This window comes from Eucyclogobius newberryi, unplaced genomic scaffold (genome assembly GCF_026437365.1).
Source record: "Eucyclogobius newberryi isolate DKJ021-1_F unplaced genomic scaffold, fEucNew1.0.hap1 SCAF_21, whole genome shotgun sequence".
Taxonomy (NCBI): Eukaryota; Metazoa; Chordata; class Actinopteri; order Gobiiformes; family Gobiidae; genus Eucyclogobius; species Eucyclogobius newberryi.
The window spans coordinates 2,856,371-2,876,494 of record NW_027315846.1 but is presented as its reverse complement, the minus strand read 5'-3'; the positions used below and the strand labels follow the sequence as shown (position 1 = coordinate 2,876,494).

At 44.5% G+C, this 20,124-nt stretch overlaps 2 protein-coding genes and 1 long non-coding RNA gene across 3 annotated transcripts; 2 read left to right on the top strand and 1 right to left on the bottom strand.

Moving 5' to 3' along the window:
- Positions 1-2,999: 2,999 nt before the first annotated feature.
- LOC140371081 (uncharacterized) lies at positions 3,000-7,250 on the bottom strand. Its single transcript, XM_072458377.1, has 3 exons — positions 7,193-7,250; positions 4,557-5,465; positions 3,000-4,473 (listed from the first exon to the last, which is right to left on the bottom strand). Exons 2-3 carry the CDS (start codon positions 5,254-5,256, stop codon positions 4,409-4,411), a joined length of 765 nt encoding a protein of 254 aa, XP_072314478.1. The 5' UTR covers positions 5,257-5,465; positions 7,193-7,250; the 3' UTR covers positions 3,000-4,408.
- Positions 6,110-11,801, top strand: LOC140370940 (class I histocompatibility antigen, F10 alpha chain-like). Its single transcript, XM_072458225.1, has 7 exons — positions 6,110-6,164; positions 6,743-6,964; positions 8,291-8,557; positions 8,691-8,966; positions 9,785-10,099; positions 10,944-11,018; positions 11,722-11,801. The coding sequence occupies exons 1-7, from the start codon at positions 6,110-6,112 to the stop codon at positions 11,799-11,801; spliced, it is 1,290 nt and encodes a 429-aa protein (XP_072314326.1).
- Positions 11,802-12,051: 250 nt separating this feature from the next.
- LOC140371082 (uncharacterized) lies at positions 12,052-13,604 on the top strand. Its single transcript, XR_011928426.1, has 4 exons — positions 12,052-12,080; positions 12,160-12,177; positions 12,895-12,927; positions 13,475-13,604. It is a non-coding gene; the product is annotated as an uncharacterized lncRNA (long non-coding RNA).
- The last annotated feature ends 6,520 nt before the right edge of the window (positions 13,605-20,124 follow it).

Here is a 20,124-nt window from a genome sequence, read left to right as displayed (position 1 = left end):
GCCCTGAGCAAAGGGCCCCGGACCCCGTACTCCCGGAGCACCCCCCAAAGGACACCCCGAGGGACACGGTCAAAAGCCTTCTCCAGATCCACAAAGCACATGTGGACTGGTTGGGCAAACTCCCATGAACCCTCGAGCACCCGATGGAGGGTATAGAGCTGGTCCAGTGTTCCACGACCGGGACGAAAACCACTCTGCTCCTCCTGAATACGAGGTTCGACTATCGGTCGGATTCTCCTCTCCAGTACCTTGGAATAGACCTTACCCGGGAGGCTGAGGAGTGTGATCCCTCTGTAGTTGGAACACACCCTCCGGTCCCCCTTCTTGAACAGAGGGACCACCACCCCGGTCTGCCAGTCCAGAGGCACGGTGCCCGAACGCCACGCGATGTTGCAGAGACGTGTCAACCAAGACAGTCCTACAACATCCAGATACTTTAGGTACTCAGGGCGGATCTCATCCACCCCCGGAGCCCTGCCACCGAGGAGTTTGCGGACAACCTCAGTGACTTCAGCTTGGGTGATGGATGAGCCAGCCTCCGAGTCCCCGGTCTCTACTTCCTCTTCAGAAGACGTGACTGAGGGATTAAGGAGATCCTCAAAGTATTCCTTCCACCGTCCGACGACATCCCCAGTCGAGGTCAGCAGGCCTCCACCCGCACCGTAAACGGTGTTTGTGAGACACTGCTTCCCCTTCCTGAGGCGCCGGACGGTTTGCCAGAATTTCTTTGGTGCCGACCGATAGTCCTCCTCCATGGCCTCCCCGATCTCCTCCCAGGCCCGGGTTTTTGCCTCTGCGACAGCACGAGCCGCGGCTCGCTTGGCCTGCCGATACCCGTCGATGACCTCCGGAGACCTACAAGCCAGAGTGGCCTGATAGGCCTCCTTCTTTAGTCTGACGGCATCCCTTACTTCCGGTGTCCACCACCGGGTTCGGGGGTTGCCGCCACGACAGGCACCGGAGACCTTGCGACCACAGCTCCGAGCAGCCGCATCAACAATGGAGGCGGAGAACATGGTCCACTCGGACTCAATGTCCCCAGCCTCCCCCGGGACATGGGAGAAGCTCTCCCGGAGGTGCGAGTTGAATACCCTACTGACAGAGGGCTCCACTAGACGTTCCCAACAGACCCTCACAATGCGCTTGGGTCTGCCAAGTCTGTCCGGCTTCCTCCTCCGCCAGCGGATCCAACTCACCACCAGGTGGTGATCGGTTGACAACTCTGCCCCTCTCTTCACCCGAGTGTCCAAGACACGCGGCCGGAGGTCTGATGACACAACTAAGTCGATCATTGACCTCCGGCCTAGGGTGTCCTGGTGCCACGTGCACTGATGGACACCCTTGTGCTTGAACATGGTGTTCGTTATGGACAATCCGTGGCTAGCACAGAAGTCCAATAACTGAACACCGCTCGGGTTCAGATCGGGGAAGCCGTTCTTCCCGATCACCCCTCTCCAGGTGTCACTGTCATTGCCCACGTGGGCGTTGAAGTCCCCCAGTAGAACAACGGAGTCCCCGGTCGGTGCACTGTCCAGTACCCCTCCCAAGGACTCCAAGAAGGCCGGGTACTCTGCACTGCTGTTCGGCCCGTAGGCCGCCACAACAGTGAGAGACCTGTCCCCCACCCGAAGGCGGAGGGACGCGACCCTCTCGTTCACCGGGGTAAACTCCAACACGTGGCGGCTGAGCTGAGGGGCTATCAGCAAGCCCACACCAGCCCGCCGCCTCTCCCCGCGGGCAACACCAGAGAAGTGGAGCGTCCAGCCCCTCTCGAGGAGATGGGTTCCAGAGCCCAAACTGTGCGTGGAGGTGAGGCCGACTATATCTAGTCGGTATCGCTCAACCTCCCGCACAAGCTCAGGCTCTTTCCCCCCCAGCGAGGTGACATTCCATGTCCCCAGAGTTAGTCTCTGTGTCTGGAGATCTGGTCGCCGAGGCCCCTGCCGTCGACTGCCGCCCAGATCTCTCTGCACCGGCCCCTTATGGATCCTCCTGCGGGTGGTGGGCCCACGGGAGGGCGGCCCCACGTCGCTCTTTCGGGCTGTGCCCGGCCGGGCCCCGTGGGGTAAGACCCGGCCACCAGGCGCTCGCCATGGAGCACCCATCCCAGGCCTGGCTCCAGGATGGGGCCCCGGTGACGCCGATCCGGGCGACGTGAACTGCCTTGATTGTGTCGTCGTCATAAGAGGCTTCTGAACCGATCTTTGTCTGACCCGTCACCTAGGACCTGTTTGCCTTGGGAGACCCTACCAGGGGCATGAAGCCCCCGACAACATAGCTCCCGGGATCATTCGGGCACTCAAACCCCTCCACCACGTTAAGGTGTCGGTTCAAGGAGGAGTCAACAACAAATCATGTCATATTAAATGTGTTCAGTGCATCCATAAATCATCAACATTTACCTCTTAATAATTCAAACCTTTTAGGCCCATAATTTGTTACAACATCTAGAAAATAACCTTTAATTGAGTTACATCAGATTAAAACAATAGTCATGTTTAGTAAATAAGCGCTTCATGTCAAACAGAGTCAGTTATTGAAATGACACTGATGTAACTCCTAAAACACACAAAGAACACACACTTTAAGAGAGTTTCTCACGGCTATAAGTTCAAAACTCTCAAAAGCAGAAGAACCAAATGGAGAAAACAATGATAAACTGACTCTTGTTTGAATATTAAAAGAAGATGTGACTCATTTTGTACTAATTTGATGACGTGACCACACACTGTGAGACATTATATCACTAGTGTAGTCTAAATGTATTCTTTGCTTTTCCATTTCCATTGAAACGATCACATTTAAAACGGTGTGTGGCCAGGTACAGGTCAGAACAGATTCATGGCTCTGTAATATTGCATTGTAGTAATAATAATAAAGTTGGTCCGATGACTAGAGTCAGAAAGAGGAGAAAACAGCACGAGCTGGAGAAGCCAGAAGAACGACTGGAGCCACAGGTCAAGTTTACTTTGTTTTATTGAACTCAATATTCAGTAGAAAACACAATGAAACCCCAATGTCCCATCTGAGCTCAGACGATGTCCTCTTCAGTCCCGCTCTGTGTCGTTCGTCCAATCAGAACTCCTGGACGTGTGGTTGGCTCCTCCCACACTCGTCTGTCCTCTTCTTCAGGTCAAATGTGAAGTCCAGATCCAAGGGCCACTAAAGCTGCCTCTGACTTACTTTATGGCCATATTATTATTATTATTATTATTATTCATGTTTGTGCTTTCACAACATCAACAATCATTTCTATCAATCATGTTCTTCAAAACATTTTTACAGTGCAGCTCATAATCATGGAATATGAAAGAAAAGCAATTATCACAGTTCATATGTTCAACAACCGTCATGAAATAAAGCTCAATATGTCGAGTGCAGCAGCTTTAGATTGTTCCATTGATATGAAGCAGCAGCAAGAGAAAATCATATTCACATTTATTCATGTAAGAGTCAAGTTTTGAAAAAATAAAGCTTTGGAATAAACTCAAAACTATTAAATCTCTCACTCTTTTCCAGTGTAATATAACTAAGGACAGCGGTGATGTCACATTTTGAATTAAAACACTTTAGTGCAAAATAAGTTGAATTAAAATAGTTTAGCTGATGTAGCTTTGCTTCAATGTTGCATTTAGTCTGTTTCCTGTCTTAAGTTCTCATGTCGCAGAGTTAAATAGTCTCTAAACTCACAGTAAGATGGGCCCCTGCTACATCACGGAGGGAAACCCTGTGCAATCACTCTTATGGAGTCTTAAAATATACTTTTGGTCTTATTTTGTCATCAGCCTGGTGTAACTTTAGTACTTTGGCAGCATCTAGAGGAGACTTTGAGAACTGCAGCTTTGTCAGGACAAACAGCTCCATTTGAATCTTTACACGTTTATCACGTTTGTTTGTAACGATGTTGGTCGTGTGAGTGTTAAACGTGGAGTTGTAGAAGGTGTTTCCTCCACAAAGTGTTAAAACTGTTAAACGCACAGATCCGAGTGGTTTCACGCACTTTTACCACAGCCACGAACTGAATCTGACAAGCCTGTTCACTGTGGTAAATGTCTAAGATAGGAGTTATTTCTGTGTTTTACATGAAGCTAGTCCCTCACATTTGTTTACCCGTTGCTATGGTGATGGCCACAGCGCAGTGACATAGCTGCGTTTTAACTGTCGCTGGAACTACTGCAAAACCAACACACGACAGTTAGTGTCAAACTCGTCATCGAGCGCGGCGTAAAGAACATCCACGCTCCGTATGCGTACGCTTACGGATTTTCATTACATTTGATGAATTTGTCTGACTGCTCAGGTGCACCACGACGGTGGTTATTCACCAGGGACGTCTCCAGGACACTTCGGCTGAGCCTGTCCAGAGCCTCCCTCTTGGTGCTGCTGTAGGTGCACAGGTTCTCCCCCCTCACAGCCTCCTCATCAGGCCGTCCAGGAGATAGGCCTGGAAGTGCACGTCACTGGCACTTGTCCCTGGTTAAAACAAACAAAGAACATTTACATCATCAATTCAGACTGAAAATAAGAGAAAACTTTGCCTAAAAGTGATGACCCACCGGGAATGAAGCGGTTCAGGTGGAGGTGGAAGGACTCCAGGGAGGTGCAGCCGCGGGCGCAGCGATAGGTGCTGAGCTCCACACCTCCCTTCTTCAGGCTGCCTGTCCTCATGTACAGGGAGACGCCCTGAGGGTCCTGGATACAGGCAATGTGCCTCTGCTGGTCCTTCCAGATTTGCTGGATGTGCTCATGGTCCAGCAGTGGAACACCCAGCATGTCCCGCCCTGCATCACTGTCCAGCTCATCGATGAGCGCCTTGATCTCCCTGGTGGTCACCTCCACTCCCCTCGTCCTCCTCTTGCAGTGCAGCGCCAGCTCCCTCCTGCTGATCCGCTTATTGATGGCCGCCTCCGCCACAGCTCCCATCCCCGCGGCCAGGAGCTCCTCCTGCTTTGCCCGGCGCAGAGCTGCCACATCCTCCTGGTCCCACTCGAAGATGCAGCTCGAGAGCCGAGCCATGAAAAGTCCGTAGAGCGGATGAGCCTCCGAGTTGACTCCAGCGGCGAAACGCCGCATGAAGTGCCAGATGTCGAGGCGAACTTGGAGCTCATCCCACTCTAGGAACATGGCTCTGACCTGGGACTGACCGTGGGGGCTGCAGCAGTGTCTGTCCACGTACATGACGGCAGGTGGAGCCAGCGGGAGGAGCAGAAGTGGAGGTCTCTCTGGCTGCATCAGAAGTCGTCCTCTGCAGCACATACTGACTGAAGAGGGCCATGTTGGTGCTGAACCTGTTTCAAGTGATGAGGTCCTGGTCCTCACACACCTCCTTCATGGACCTGAAGGCCCCTGACCTCCTCCAGCAGACCCCCGGTCTCCTCTGAGCCTCCAGCCACAAACCATCTGGAGCTCGCAGTGGTCCAGCTCCAGGAACAGAAGCTCGGCTGTAAACAGGCTCTGCACATGATCTGAGAGAAACACAAACAGAGAAGTGCATTTAGAGACTTTTACAAGACCATCATCACAATGCTTCATATAAAAACTCACCTTTGTCATTTTACTGTTTATTTCATCTGGTTTTGTATAAAAGACTGATTTAAAATTATGACATTTGTACTTTTTACTTTTACTTAAGTACAATTTTGGCAGCAGAACTTGTACTTGTGACTGAGTACACTTTTAGCCATGTAACAGTGTTTTTACTTCAGTACAAATACTCAGGACTCTTACTCTTTCCACCACAACTTTGCTTCTGAAGTATTTGAATTGGCCGTGGCTACAGAATACAGAAAATAATCAAAAGTAGCCTCATGGCTAACCTAACCCTAACCGTGACCTTAACCCGGCGCGGTCAAATAGCGCAGCAGTTTCACGAGCCGCGGCACAACCACCACAACTAGTTCCGTGCGTCCCAGCGTCCCCACCACGCCCCGCCCCCCGTCCCCGTCCCGTCCCCGCCCCCCGACCCCGCCCCCCGTCCCCGTCCCGACCCCGCCCCCCGTAGATCCAGACCGTGTGGCACTCACCTCATTCTTTTATTGCTCGTGCAAGTGAAAACCTCATTATTCTGCCTCCGTTTTTACAGAAAGAAACACCTCTGAAAACTTCTACAATGGATTTGGTCTCTTTTCTTGTAGCAGTCTGGTTTATACCCGGCGCAGAATCAGGTGAGGAAACTCATTTATCTTGTAGAAAAAGGTTCAGTTGTATCATTTTTTTTACTGGGTCCAGATGATACAACTGAACTTTTTCCTACAATAGAACACTTCAGGACGAATAACTGATTACACCGACTGTAACATGCCTCGTAATAAATACACATGAATGATCTGTGTTTAGCAACAACTAATAACATGAGCTTTGGTTACACAAAACGCAACAATTGTGCTTTAATGCAACGTAAAACCTCTTGTGCCTCTTCAGAGGGGCAGCTACTACAAGAAACCGATCGCGTTGATTGTGCTCAGTGATAACTTTCTTTTTCTCCCGTTTGACCGTCTTTTTCTGTCTTGTCTGCCCTAACGCATCACGCTAATGGACAGGACAAGTCCATTATTTTGAAGAGTTTGCACTCGCTAAAACTCTCTAAAAATGTGACTTCCAAATTTACATTGAAATGTTTTGTCAAAAGAAAATACACAATTGGTTCTTTACACAGTCATTTATCTTGTGTTTTTACACGTCACGTGGGTCAGTTTAAATGTAATTTAATTGTATGAAAGTTCTGTTACTTTGTTATTTTCAGTTGTCGAGTTAAACTGCGTTGCACACCAGGTACATTCACATCTGTCGCACACGCCCACAACGCGGAAAACTAGCACGGAGCGGAACCGACCAAACGTGGACGAGGCGGGACACAGCGGGACACAGCGGGACACAGCGGGACACAGCGAGACACAGCGAGACACAGCGGGACACAGCGGGACACAGCGGGACACAGCGGGACACAGGAGCTACAATAAGACTCGTATCAATATAACGGAAACATGGGTCGAATAAAGCTAACATGGGACATCATAGTTTAACACGAAAATCACCGCAATAAACGAAATGTCCGCGCGAAACGTCGCCTGTGTGAGGCCCTCGAAGCGACGGTTTAGGCAAGGAACCAATGGGATACTTGCATAATGTTATACTTTACGGTGCTGCATCCATAGTAATCAATTCAAATAGTCCAATATAAGCGAATATTTACCCCTCATATCTGTGAAGGACGGAGAGCCCAACCAGACCAACGCAGCACAAACCCGGAAACTGCAACAGTGTCGACACTAGATCATACACTTCCAACTCACGGAAGTCCCAATTTGGAAGTTACAGAATCCAATATGTGAGGTATATTTTCTGTCTTGCAGTGGTAAATTTTCAGATCTAATGGCCCAGCTCCATTTTAGAGGTTTTTGGTTCGACTCCCGCTCCTTTAATTTTTTTGTGTTTAACTTTTTTTTATCTTATAGATTGCACAGTCTAGTTTGTTACATTTGTTTCACTCGTCTCGTAACTACTATAACAACGTGGGGTTAAGGGTTAAATACACTACGTGTGAAGTGGAACAGACTGACAATGAAAAAAAGCTTTTTAGAGAGAGAAAATTATTGCCTGAGCTGTATCAGTGGGACCGAATTCGTCACTTCCGTGAGTTATGAGTGTATGATCTAGTGCTGATCATCGTGGACGTCGTTGTCTAATGGCAGTTGGCCCCGCTCTCAGGGAACGAGCAGATGGCGCACGCGCACTGCCACATTATGGCAGAATCAGAAAAGGTTTAATGTCATTTGTCAATGAAGAGAATTCACAGACATAAGAACTTGTCCTGGTGATTCGGTGCAACACAAACAACAAAACATTGAACACTGAATACAAAATGCCATGATATGTACATAATATAGGGTACAACTAAAAATAGGCTTTATGTACACAAAATGTACAGTTGAGTTACAGATGTAGAAAGTGAACAGTGAGAGATAAAATGATGGTTAAAGTGTTTAAGAAGTGTTCATGAGTCCAGTAACAGAGGAAAGAAACTGTTCTTGTGGAGGAGGTTCTGCTCCAGATGGATGGAAGTATTTTCTTGATTATTATTGAATAATTAGATGTATTAATACATCTAATCAACTTTGAAAGAACATTAAAGTTAAGGAGCAAAAGCAGCGTTTGATTCATTTAAAGCAGAAAATTATAAAACCTACATTTGTTATTATTTGTTGTTATTGAAAAATCTATGTTCTTTTGTGATGTGTAAGATTAGTTTAATTCTGTATTTTCAACTAAAATGACTGTTTTTCTTTCGCAGTGACTCACTCTCTGAAGTATTTTCAAACTTTTTCAAATGGTGTGAAAAACTTCCCAGAATACATTTCTGCTGGTTATGTGGATGGGCTCCAGATCGATCATTATGACAGTGACACAAAAAGAGCAGAGCCTAAACAGGAGTGGATGAAGAAGATCACAGAGTATGATCCTCAGTACTGGAAGAAAGAGACTCGGATCGGTTTAATTAATTATCATTTGTTCAAAGACAACACTGAAATAGTAAAACGCCGCCTCAACCAGACTGAAGGTTTGTCTGATTTCACTTTTTACTCCTCATCTTAGGAAGTTTCCTGTTTTATTAAACACATTGTATTAACATTAGTTTTATCAGTACAGTATTATATGATAAAAATCATCTTAAACCCTCTCTTTTGTTTCAGGCTCTCACATTCACCAGAAGATGTCCGGCTGTGAATGGAACGATGAGACTAATGAGATAAATGGATATTATCAGTTTGGTTTTGATGGAGACGACTTTATCGCCTTTGACCTGGAGACTGAGACTTTTGTGGCTCCGAGACCAGAAGCTTTCATCACTAAACTCAAGTGGGAGAAGAATGGAGAAGTTTATCGAGTGAAACACTACATCATCCACCAGTGTGTCCAGTATCTGAAGAAACACCTGCGAAATGGCCAGAGCGTTCTCCTGAGGAAAGGTGACATGTTACAAACATCAACTTAAACAAAACAACTGCTTTGACAGGTTAAATAGAACAATCTATATGTTTATCATGGTTAAAACTGTCATTGAAAATAGTGTTTTATTACAAACACATTCAACATCAATGTTTTCTAAATTCTAGATGTTATCGTTGAATGTTTGAGCTGCAGTTTAGAAGTGATATAAATATAATAATGTTGTAAAAGTTGTTTTGGAGTTTTGCAAAATTAAGTATGTTTCAAATAACAAGGATAAACAGAAAATAGATCTGATCATATTTATTGAAAGTGTTATGTTAATATTAAAAAAGATTTAAAAAGTGACATTTTTTACTTTTATCATTTATTTTTTGTGCAATACTTGAACCTCTACCAAGATTTTTCTGAATACATTTTTAGACACTTATTATTGTTAGAAAACTGAGAGGTTTTTTAAAATCAATGTTACCAACTCTTTTCAGTTTATTATTTACCTGATAAAAAAAGTAATCAATGGAAGTAGAAAAGAGCAATATAAAAGTTTGGACAAAACTAAGCTGGGATTAACCTCATGTTTTTGAAGCGTAAATAACATTTTGAGGCTAGAAAACAACATCCTTTGTAAAAATAAATATAAAGCAAATTAACTGACCCTGAGAATTCGACTTAAAATAAAGACTTAAAATCATGTTTGGATCTGAAGTCTGTTACTGTGTTTAGGGCTTCTTCATTTCACCTGCACTGAGCTTTTGAAGACTGATGATAATACTTTGAACTTGAGCATTAAAAACCAGGTGAACTCTGTGATTGAGCCTGTGTCTTGTGCCTGCTCCAGAGCTCCCCCTGGTGTCCTTCCTGCAGAAGTCTCCCTCGGCCCCCGTCACCTGCCACGCCACAGGCTTCTACCCCGACAGAGCTATGCTGTTCTGGACCAAAGACGGAGACGAGCTGCACGAGGACGTGGCCCCCGGGGAGATACTGCCCAACCACGACGGGACTTTCCAGATGAGTGTGGACCTGGACGTGTCCTCTGTCCCACCTGAGGACTGGGGCCGCTACAAGTGCATATTTCAGATGTCCGGAGTGGAAGACATCCCCAACACGCTGCACCCGGACAAGATCAGGACCAACGGTGTCAACGGTGTCAACGGTGAGCACTTTAATGTCACTCACAGTGAGGTCAGGGCATTAATCACATCTGTGTCTTTTTAATCTCCTGTAGCGTTTGAGGATCTTTGTTTTCAGCAGCTTCAGTTTGTTCTGCAAATCATACATTTTTTTCTGCCTTTCTTTTTTATTATAATTTTTACATATTGTGGTCCATTAATAGTTCCTTTGACCAGAACAAATCTGCCATCTTTATCTTTGTGTTCAAAACTCTGATCAACATACAACACACAAACATATGAACTACAACAACTGAACACAATAGAACAAACTAAATGTAGAAAAAGAGCTCATGCCAGAGCCCACAGACCGATCCAATAAGAGATCAGAGGGAGGAGGGATGATCATCCTCTGGGTAAAAAAGGCTCTCCTTTTTTACTTGGACATTCTCAAACCAATGTTGGAACACACTGGCCCACATTGGTCAGATACTCACACGTCTCCAGTAAAGTTGTAACAATCTGCTCCTCAGAGCCCCAGTCACCATTATCTGTTTAGGGTGAAATAGTGATGCCCAATGCTTTTGTGCCTGTTTACGCTGACCATAATGTTAGGAAATGTATAACTTATAACATAAAATGTCCACGTCCAAAATCTTGCGTTGTGGCCTCGTGCCTTTTACTTTAACCAAACATAAATCAAAGTCACATGTAACACAACTGATAACTTAAGTCTACAGTTTTGAGGGTCCCAAACCTTCACGGCGTTCCCGGAGATGAGTCATTAAATCCAAATATGAAAACATATTCCATCAAGCCGGGTAATTCACATGGAAAAAGTCTTGTCAAATGTCTTGTTAATATGATCCAGGCGTGCTGCACTCTCAGGTGCGCGCTTCCACCTGCCCGTGCGAGCGCGTTCTCCGCCGCTAAATAAACGCGTGTATCCGAATCGGCAGCAAGGTTCGCTACGCGGGTTTCGCCCCGGTGGTCCTCACAGTCCGGTTCCACTGACTTTAGTCTCACGGGGAGTTTAGGCGGCCGCCGCTCGTCTCTCACGATCCGGCCCGAGCGGTGCCAAATTCCCAAAACGGAGGCTCCACCCCCACCTGTAGTAACTGTTGGCGTGCTCGTTTATGAAAGAAAGGGCAAGAATCAAAAAGAGTTAGAATGAATGAAATGTTTAACAATATGTGTACATGTACAATAATAATACAAATAAACAGAGCGCTTACCTAAAATGTCATACCTAAAAAATGTCAAATCCAGTCTTTAGGTGGAAAATGCCAACTCCTCTTCTGTTGTAGTGAATCTTTTTATTTTTCCATTCACATTGACCCTCAGTGTATTCCACGTTCTTCTCTCTCAGGCCGAGCTTCACCGGATCAAAAGCTTTATGTTTCTTGACCACTTGTGCTGTAGTAGTTGTTAAAGAAAGAGACCTGGGGTTTGGATGATCCAAATTGTCCCACGGTGAGACGTCTGGATGCAGCCATGACACGCTATTTATCACTGAAGTTGTTTCTTCAGTGATAAAGGGTCTTGGACGCTGGTTCGGAGCTGGTTTGGCTCCAGAGAGCGATGTACATGGTCATTCCAGCTTTTGTTGGAAGTTTGAGATTGAGGATCTAGGTCTGCATTAACTTGACCACATCTTTACCTTCAGTGTCTCTGGAATGCAGTCTGCATATCACATCTGAGCTCTCGGTTCTCCAGGTCGTCCAATTCTGCCACTTTGGTTTGTAAAGACGGGTTATTTCCACGGATACGACCGCAGACAGACACGGTCGCAAATGTTTTATTCTTTTGACAACTTTAACTTTAACAATCTTTTCTCATCAAATCATAACAAATAAATGTGTTGTGTCTAGATATTTAAGTCTGCATTTCAGTAGTTTTATAGTTTGATCTTGTTCTTTACTTTAACAGCCAAGAAGCTCACAGGCCTCATCGCTGGTGCAGCGATGATGCTTTGTGTAGCTATTTTTGTCGCTTTCGGATTTGCTGTGTACAAATGGCGCAAAGGTAAGATGAAATGTAATTTATATTAAAATGTTTTTAAAATAAAGAATAAAACTTAACATTTTACTGTCTTCTTTTTCAGCCAAGTCTGTCCCACCTCGTAAGTAACACATTTTAACGTCTTTTACTGCTCAGTGGTCCCTCGCTATAACGCGCTTCACATTCCGCTGCCTCCCAGTTTCACAGACTTTTTTCATTGCACTTTATTTTTTCCAGCACATTATTTTCTGCGTCCTGATTGGCTAAGAGACTGTAGACTATTGTCAATCAATCCCCTCCACACCGTGTCTCTTGTACAGTAGCTACAGAATGCGTTCAGCTTGCCAGATTCATGGCTTACAGTTTGACTGAAATGCTGTATGTCTAAGTTTTCGCTCACCCACGATGTCGACGAAGCGTTCTGCACCGCTCTTCGCCCTTCACCTGTGTACATTATCGTCGTAAGCAGGCGAAGAGCGCTTTACATGGAGGAAAAGCGATTGTTTGTGCTAAGTAGCTCACTAGTGCGTTCCCCAAAGCATCCTCACGACGCATGTGAGGGAATGTTAACGCCTGTCTGAGAAAAGTGTATAAAGTGTGTAGTGGGGGGTTTTGCAACCTTAAAACACTTATAATTGTAAAAAAATAATAATAATGCTGACTACTTCGCGGATTTTGCTTAGTGCGGTTTATTTTTAGAATGTAACTCCTGCGATAAAATCAACTTCAAGACACAGAGATCATTTGTATTTCACAACAGTTGTTATATTAATGTGCCTCATCTGTATTTATGACTGAATGGATCAATGTAACTGTGAAATGTTCATCTTCATTTCAGCTCCAGATGAAGCAGAAAGACCCACTGTTCAAGGTGAGAAAATATAACTTCACTTTGATCTGCTTTGAGTGACAGGAGAGATGGGGCTGTGATTAGATCAGGGTTTTAGAGTTTAATCTTAACCGTTGGAAACAAAAGGAGAAACCTGTATAAATGTACACACAGAGGCCATCACACTTATAATTAACTTGTAACCATAAACTTGTTACACTTTTTTACTGAACCCAATTCTAGCTTTTAAAACATGAATATGACAAAACAGGTCCTTTTGATGTGAGTGAGTTCATGGGTTTACACTGTTCACTCTCCAACACTGAAGAGGATCATTATTGTAAAGTAGTTGTGCAATATTCTAGTTGTACATTGAGACTATTTTAACATTATGAGTCAAATAAAGGTTGAAGAATTGTGACTGAACGTGTCTAGAAAGAGAATGTTGTGTGTTTTATTGTTGAAAATCAGAAATAGTTTGACATGTTATTGCAGTCATGTGTTTTAAAGTCTGTTTGAACTGTTTAGTCCGGTAAACGATGAAGAAAACATTCCTCTGATTTTAATAAAGTTATGTTTTGTTTTTCAGAAGTGGAACAACCACTGAATCCTAAACAAGAGTGACACGTGAGACGCTTTGAATGATCTGATGTCAAGAAATTACACATGAATCAATGCTATTCTTTAACAGTCAGAGAACATAATTCAACTTAGAATATTAAACGACGCAGAAACGTCAGTCTTTGCATGGCTTGCAAGGAAGAGGAAGGCTTAGCCAAGTCAAGCTGTTGTAAGCAACCTGAACCACTTTCCAAATTCACTCTTAGTGTTCGTCCCTCTTACAAGTCTTTTATTAGAATTTCACACATAATAGGCGGGTCACTTTTCTCATTGGTCAGCTCCACATCAAGCAATTTACTTTTACAACTGTCTCTGGTATTGTCTTTAAAGATAAGAGCTTTGGGGGATGTTTACCTATTCTCGTTCCTGGGGACAATATGGCAATATCTTCACACATGTCATTAAAAATACATGGCGTTTCCTCCTCTTGGGCTAATGATGCAGATAACATTTAACACAGAAATATAATCATATATTTACATTTTATCACATCTGAAGAGACGAGCATTTAGATTCATAATATTTTTGGGGGTTTTCCAGTTTTAGCATTAGCTTGTTTGAGAGTGAAACATCAGCGTGAACATTTAATCTGCCGCAATTTTTGTATTATTATTATTTTTTAAATTTGTGATTCACTTTTTTTATTCAGTCCCACTAAAACTTAAAGGAATAATTGAGGATTTTTTGGCACCAAATCTGAGTCTCATTTCTTGGTGGCGTCGACAGCCGAGTAGTTCTCCCACATGTCAATCATTCCCTGCGTGCTACTGCACACCTGCAGCCTCGTTACCATAGCAGCACGTTTCCCTGGCTGCACATGCGTGGTTGATGTGCCAGTGTGTGTTTAGTGAGTTCCTTCAGTGACAGGACAAAATGACACTGAGAAAGACTGAGTTCGAGCTCAGAAGAGACAGAAATCTGTGGAGACGAGAGATGATGTTTGTGCTAATAAACAAACACACGTGTAGCAGCGGGACTGTTGTGTTCCTCTGCACAGGGTGAGTGTGCGCGTGCACACTTTTCAGAAAGGGACTAACAGTCGCTTGAGTTCTCAAATCGGCAAAAAATCCTCTATTATTCCTTTAAACCAGATCAAGAACAATATATTCATGTGTTAATCATTACAAAAAATTAAATAAATAAAAGTGGCTTTCAGGAGGGACACTGTGACGGAGCTGCCTAAGTCAGCTGACGGCACGCACAACCCCGCACACACCCGCACACAGAACGCGAGATACGCGTGTGTCACAAGCGCATTTACCTTACCTTTCACTCTCCCCATTTCATAACAGTTTTCATCTATTTTGGTAGGATCCCGGCTGCACACTGGGTCCTGCCGAGAGCCCGGCTCCTCACTGTTCACTTCCGCACACGCTCCCGTACCGGTTACCCCCCACGAGTCCGAAGGTTCGCTAGTCCGAAGGTTTTAAAGGTTCACTAGTCCGAAGGTTCGCTGGTCCAAAGGTTCACTAGTCCGAAGGTTCACTAGTCCGAAAGTTCACTGGTCCGAAGGTTCCTCAGGCTAAAGTGAAGGTGCAGACGGCATCGGGATGTAGTCAGTCTGTAAAATGCGCACGAAGACACGCACTGGGGCTCGTCACGTTTAATGTACCAGCTGCTCACAACTATACACAGCAAGTTGTACTGTGTATATAAAAATAACAAGGGAACATCTCGAATCCTCTTCTTTATGCCTTCATTTGATTATAAGAATAGAAATACGCGTGATCCGATCACCGTAGGATTGGTAGTCAAAAAGGAAATTCAGCTGGCCAAGACGGGAGTGTCTTCAGAGCCGCGGCGCGCGGACGAAACTTCTGGGCTATTTGAGTTAATTCATTCATTAATAATACGATAAGGAGCTCAGGCTGTGCACAGAAACAAGTCGGTTATGGAAAATACGTGAGTTTAATCATAAAAAGTGCATCAACACTAGAAAAGTCTTAAAAGCCAGTGTGTAGGGCAAAGGGAGAAGAGGAGAGTCCGCTGCGCCGACTCACACCTTCGGACCAGTGAACCTTCGGACTAGTGAACCTTCGGACTAGTGAACCTTCGGACCAGTGAACCTTCGGACCAGTGAACCTTCGGACCAGTGAACCTTCGGACCAGTGAACCTTCGGACTAGTGAACCTTCGGACTAGTGAACCTTCGGACCAGTGAACCTTCGGACCAGTGAACCTTCGGACCAGTGAACCTTCGGACTAGTGAACCTTCGGACCAGTGAACCTTCGGACCAGTGAACCTTCGGACTAGTGAACCTTCGGACTAGTGAACCTTCGGACCAGTGAACCTTCGGACCAGTGAACCTTCGGACTAGTGAACCTTCGGACTAGTGAACCTTCGGACCAGTGAACCTTCGGACCAGTGAACCTTCGGACTAGTGAACCTTCGGACTAGTGAACCTTCGGACTAGTGAACCTTCGGACCAGTGAACCTTCGGACTAGTGAACCTTCGGACTAGTGAACCTTCGGACCAGTGAACCTTCGGACCAGTGAACCTTCGGACCAGTGAACCTTCGGACCAGTGAACCTTCGGACCAGTGAACCTTCGGACTAGTGAACCTTCGGACCAGTGAACCTTCGGACTAGTGAACCTTCGGACCAGTGGGCAGCCACCCCCGTACCGCACACTGATTGGCATTTTATGGTCCCGTTGCGCGCGGTAACAATGATCAGGTGATCATAGGGGATTATTTTTTGGTATTTTGTTATTTGTAGTGGGACCGCCCATTCGGCGAAGGAATGGTGGGGTAATATTTTGTGTTATTTGGGGTATATTTTCATGTATTCATTTGGGGGAAATTGTGTGTAGTATTTTGATTGGCTCATGTATGTTCGTGGGAGGGGCATAGGGGTATTTGAGCAGGGCGGTTTTGGACTGCGGCTGCAGAGCTGGCAGCACCAGCGCCAGCTCTGAAAGCGAGAACTTTAAAGCCTGGACGACCAGTGTAAATATACTTTATCCTATTGCTTTAGTTTGAACACATTGGTGCCCAATAGCACGGGGATTTTTGTTTCCATCCATTTTCTACCGCTTGTTCCCTTTTGGGGTCGCGTGTGACTGGAGCCTATCCCAGTGACTTTGGGCCTTAGGCGGGGTACACCCTGGACAGTGGCCAACACAGAGACACAGACATTACAGACATTACATTCACTCTAGGGCCACTTTAGAGTCACCAAACACATGCATGTCTTTGGACGGTGGGAGGAGCCGAAGAACCCGGAGAGAACCCACGGTAACACGGGGAGGACATGCAGACTCCACCCAGAGAGATCATGTGATGTTGGTCTGGTTCGGGAATTGAACCCATGATCTCCTTCTTCTTCTTGGGAGGCAAGAGCGCACCTCGGTTTTTCGTTTATGCTTCTTATTTGTTTTTGCACTTAAATAAACCGTCAAAACCTGGATCTTTCTTTTTAAAAACAAGCCCACCACAGACACCTTTAAGAAATTTAAAAGAAAACAGCACAAATCTTGATAAATGTATATGGTAACTATTAATATTTTATCTCATATTGTGTATAGGAATTATGTATTGAATGTTTTATTTGTGTTTTAATATCCTGAGTTAGCTGTTTATTTTGTGTTGTGTTTTAACCTATGAGAAAAAGTCTTTGAACGTGTTCTTCAAATTCACAAATGTAATACAACGCTTAAGTTTTACTGGCTAATGCTACATTAATATCTCTGCCACTCTCTGGAAATTAATCTGTAATTTGAATCAATGAAATCACTGATGGAAACTTATTTGTTTAATTTTGTGTTGAATGAAATTGTGAATTGCACTATTGCACAATGTATTTTTCTGTTACAAATATTAATGTAAAAACTTGGTACTTGGTTACAGCTGGTTAGGGTTAGGGGGATATGGAATACTCAATGTATTTTGGATTTACTTTCAAATAAAAAGGACATGTACATTTGATAGTAATAGTGTTTTTTCCACATTTGAGCTCAGAATGTTCACATCAGTTCACGACAACTGGATCAACAGAGGCTTTTGAGGACGAGCTGCTGGACAAACGTGAAAAGTTGTTGGTTCAATTCCTGTTCAGGTCATTTGGCAAAGCACAGCGTTCACAATAACATCCTGAACGTGTCAGAACTTTATGTCTGGATAAGAGTCTCAACAAATCATGTCATATTAATGTGTTCAGTGCATCCATAAATCATCAACATTTACCTCTTAATAATTCAAACCTTTTGGCCCATAATTTGTTACAACATCTAGAAAATAACCTTTAATTTAGTTACATCAGATTAAAACAATAGTCCTGTTTAGTAAATAAGTGCTTCATGTCAAACAGTCAGTTATTGAAACGTGTCCTTCCACTAGAGACTTGTTCCATGGGTTTGTCAGATCAAATCAAACTTTCTGAGAGACTCGACTTCCAGTTTCACTCGAGTTCCAAAACCGGGCTTGGACTTAGCGGCTAATTTAGCTGCTAAATGCTAAGCTAACGAGCTCCTGCATAAACACAGCCACTCGCCGAGAAACTTCAATCGGTGTAATTCGTGCGGTGGTCAGTTCCCTCAGCCCGGTCCTCTCAGATCTAGGAGGACGAATTAGTTATTTCATTTTGTGGACATGGTCGACCTGACCATGAACTCTCTGAAGTCTGCTCTTGATGTTGCAGCTCCCTTAGAACAGAAGGTTATTAGTCCAAAACGCGCCTCCCCCTGGTACAACGAATAACTGCATTCACATAAAAAAAAGAGTTAGAAGGATCATTTGGTCGCTCTCACGTCCCTAAAAGACTGGAAAAGCTGCTACTGTCCTAAAAGGCCTCAGATATTTTATTACTTGGTTTACGGATCCGCCGCACTTAGATTATTGATTTATACAATATAAATAAAATAAATAGCATTAAATTAAATGTAAAAAGCGTATTAAGTCAAAAGACAAGAGCGCGTGAAGACATTTCTCGCCAAACTCCTGCGGAAGTCTGTGACGGAGCTGCTCTGTCCCTGCGCGGCCCCGGGGAGAGCCGTAACTGGGTGGGGGAGTGTGCACACTTAAGCGTCAGTTCTGTCTGTCTCAAACACGCTAAATCTACAGTTATACGCTCCTGCGCGCCGCATCTCTCCCCCTCTCTCCTCCCGTGGTGCGTTTTTGGCAAACCCGGAAGAAAACCTCTTGAAATTCCGCCTGTGCAATATATTTAATTTAAAAAGCCGTAAACCAAGTAATAAAATAACTGCGGCCTAAGCAGGCTCTGCGTAAGGCCCAAACCAGATACTATTAAAATCTAATACAAGTCAACAAAAGTAACACTAAATTTCTTTTCAGCGCTGTAGCCATGGAAACAAACTGTCACAGCAAGGCAATTCAAAGTGCTTCACACAGCAGGAAAAATGCATTCAAATCACAAAGAAATTACAGAAACAGAAATACAATAAAATTAACTAAATTAAAAATTATCAATCCAACTGATTTTCTAAACTAATAAAATCACAAACAAAAGAGAAGAGTGCAAAGATAAAAATTAACTACAATAAAATTAACTAAATTAAAAATTATCAATCCAACTGATTTTCTAAACTAATAAAATCACAAACAAAAGAGAAGAGTGCAAAGAAAAAATCCTTTCAGTCATATGCGCAGCTAAACAAAACTGTTTTTAGCTTAGATTTGAACATTGTCAGAGTTGAAGCCTGTCTCACATCTTCAGGAAGACTGTTCCAGATTTTAGCTGCATAAAACTGAAACGCAGATTCCCCATGTTTAGTCCTGACTCTGGCACCAGCAGGAGGCCGGTCCCTGAGGTCCTCAGAGTCCGAGATGGTTCATATGGCACTAACATATCCAAGATGTACTTTGGTGCTAGGCCATGGAGAGACTTGTACACCAGCAGAGCTGCTTTAAAGTCTATTCTCTGAGCCACAGGGGGCAGTGCAGAGACCTGAGAACAGGACTAATGTGATGGTACTTCCTGGTTCTAGTCAGGACCCGAGCAGCAGCGTTCTGGATGTACTGCAGCTGTTTTACAGCTCGTTTGGAGAGGCCAGTGAGCAGGCCGTTACAGTAGTCTAATCTACTGGAGACAAACGCATGGATAAGTCTCTCCAAATCTGGTTTTGACACTATATTTTTGATTTTGGCAATGTTTTTTAGATGGTAAAAAGCTGCTGATGTTATTGATTTGACGTGGCAATTAAAGTTCAAGTCTGAGTTCATTATTACCCCCAGATTTCTAATTTGGTTTGTAGGTTTTAGAGCGAGACTCTGGAGGTGACCGCTAACACTTTCTCTTTGTTTCTGTGGGACAAAAACGATTATTTCAGTCTTGTCAAAGTTCAGCTGGAGAAAGTTGTTTTGCATCCACAAACTGATCTGTTGGATGCAGTGACAGAGTGAATCTACTGGTCCATATTCACCTGCCGATAGTGAAACATAGATCTGAGTGTCGTCTGCATAATAAGTAGAGCCCTCACTCCCAGCTTCTCTCAGCTCTGATGATTTCCTCCTATTTTTTACATTACGTAGCGGAGAGACCAACGTCACCTCGACTCTCCTGCGCTCGACTCTCCGGCGCTCGACTCTCCGGCGCTCGACTCTCCGGCGCTCGACTCTCCTGCGCTCGACTCTCCGGCGCTCGACTCTCCTGCGCTCGACT

Bases quoted from the DNA above. Each gene is read 5' to 3' on its own strand.
- LOC140371081 (XM_072458377.1), bottom strand. From the start codon at position 5,256: ATGTGCTGCAGAGGACGACTTCTGATGCAGCCAGAGAGACCTCCACTT. The intron at 4,474-4,556 runs GTGGGTCATCAC...TGTTTTAACCAG, and splicing joins CCTGAACCGCTTCATTCCCG to GGACAAGTGCCAGTGACGTG.
- LOC140370940 (XM_072458225.1), top strand. From the start codon at position 6,110: ATGGATTTGGTCTCTTTTCTTGTAGCAGTCTGGTTTATACCCGGCGCA. The intron at 8,558-8,690 runs GTTTGTCTGATT...CTTTTGTTTCAG, and splicing joins CCGCCTCAACCAGACTGAAG to GCTCTCACATTCACCAGAAG. The intron at 8,967-9,784 runs GTGACATGTTAC...TGCCTGCTCCAG, and splicing joins GAGCGTTCTCCTGAGGAAAG to AGCTCCCCCTGGTGTCCTTC.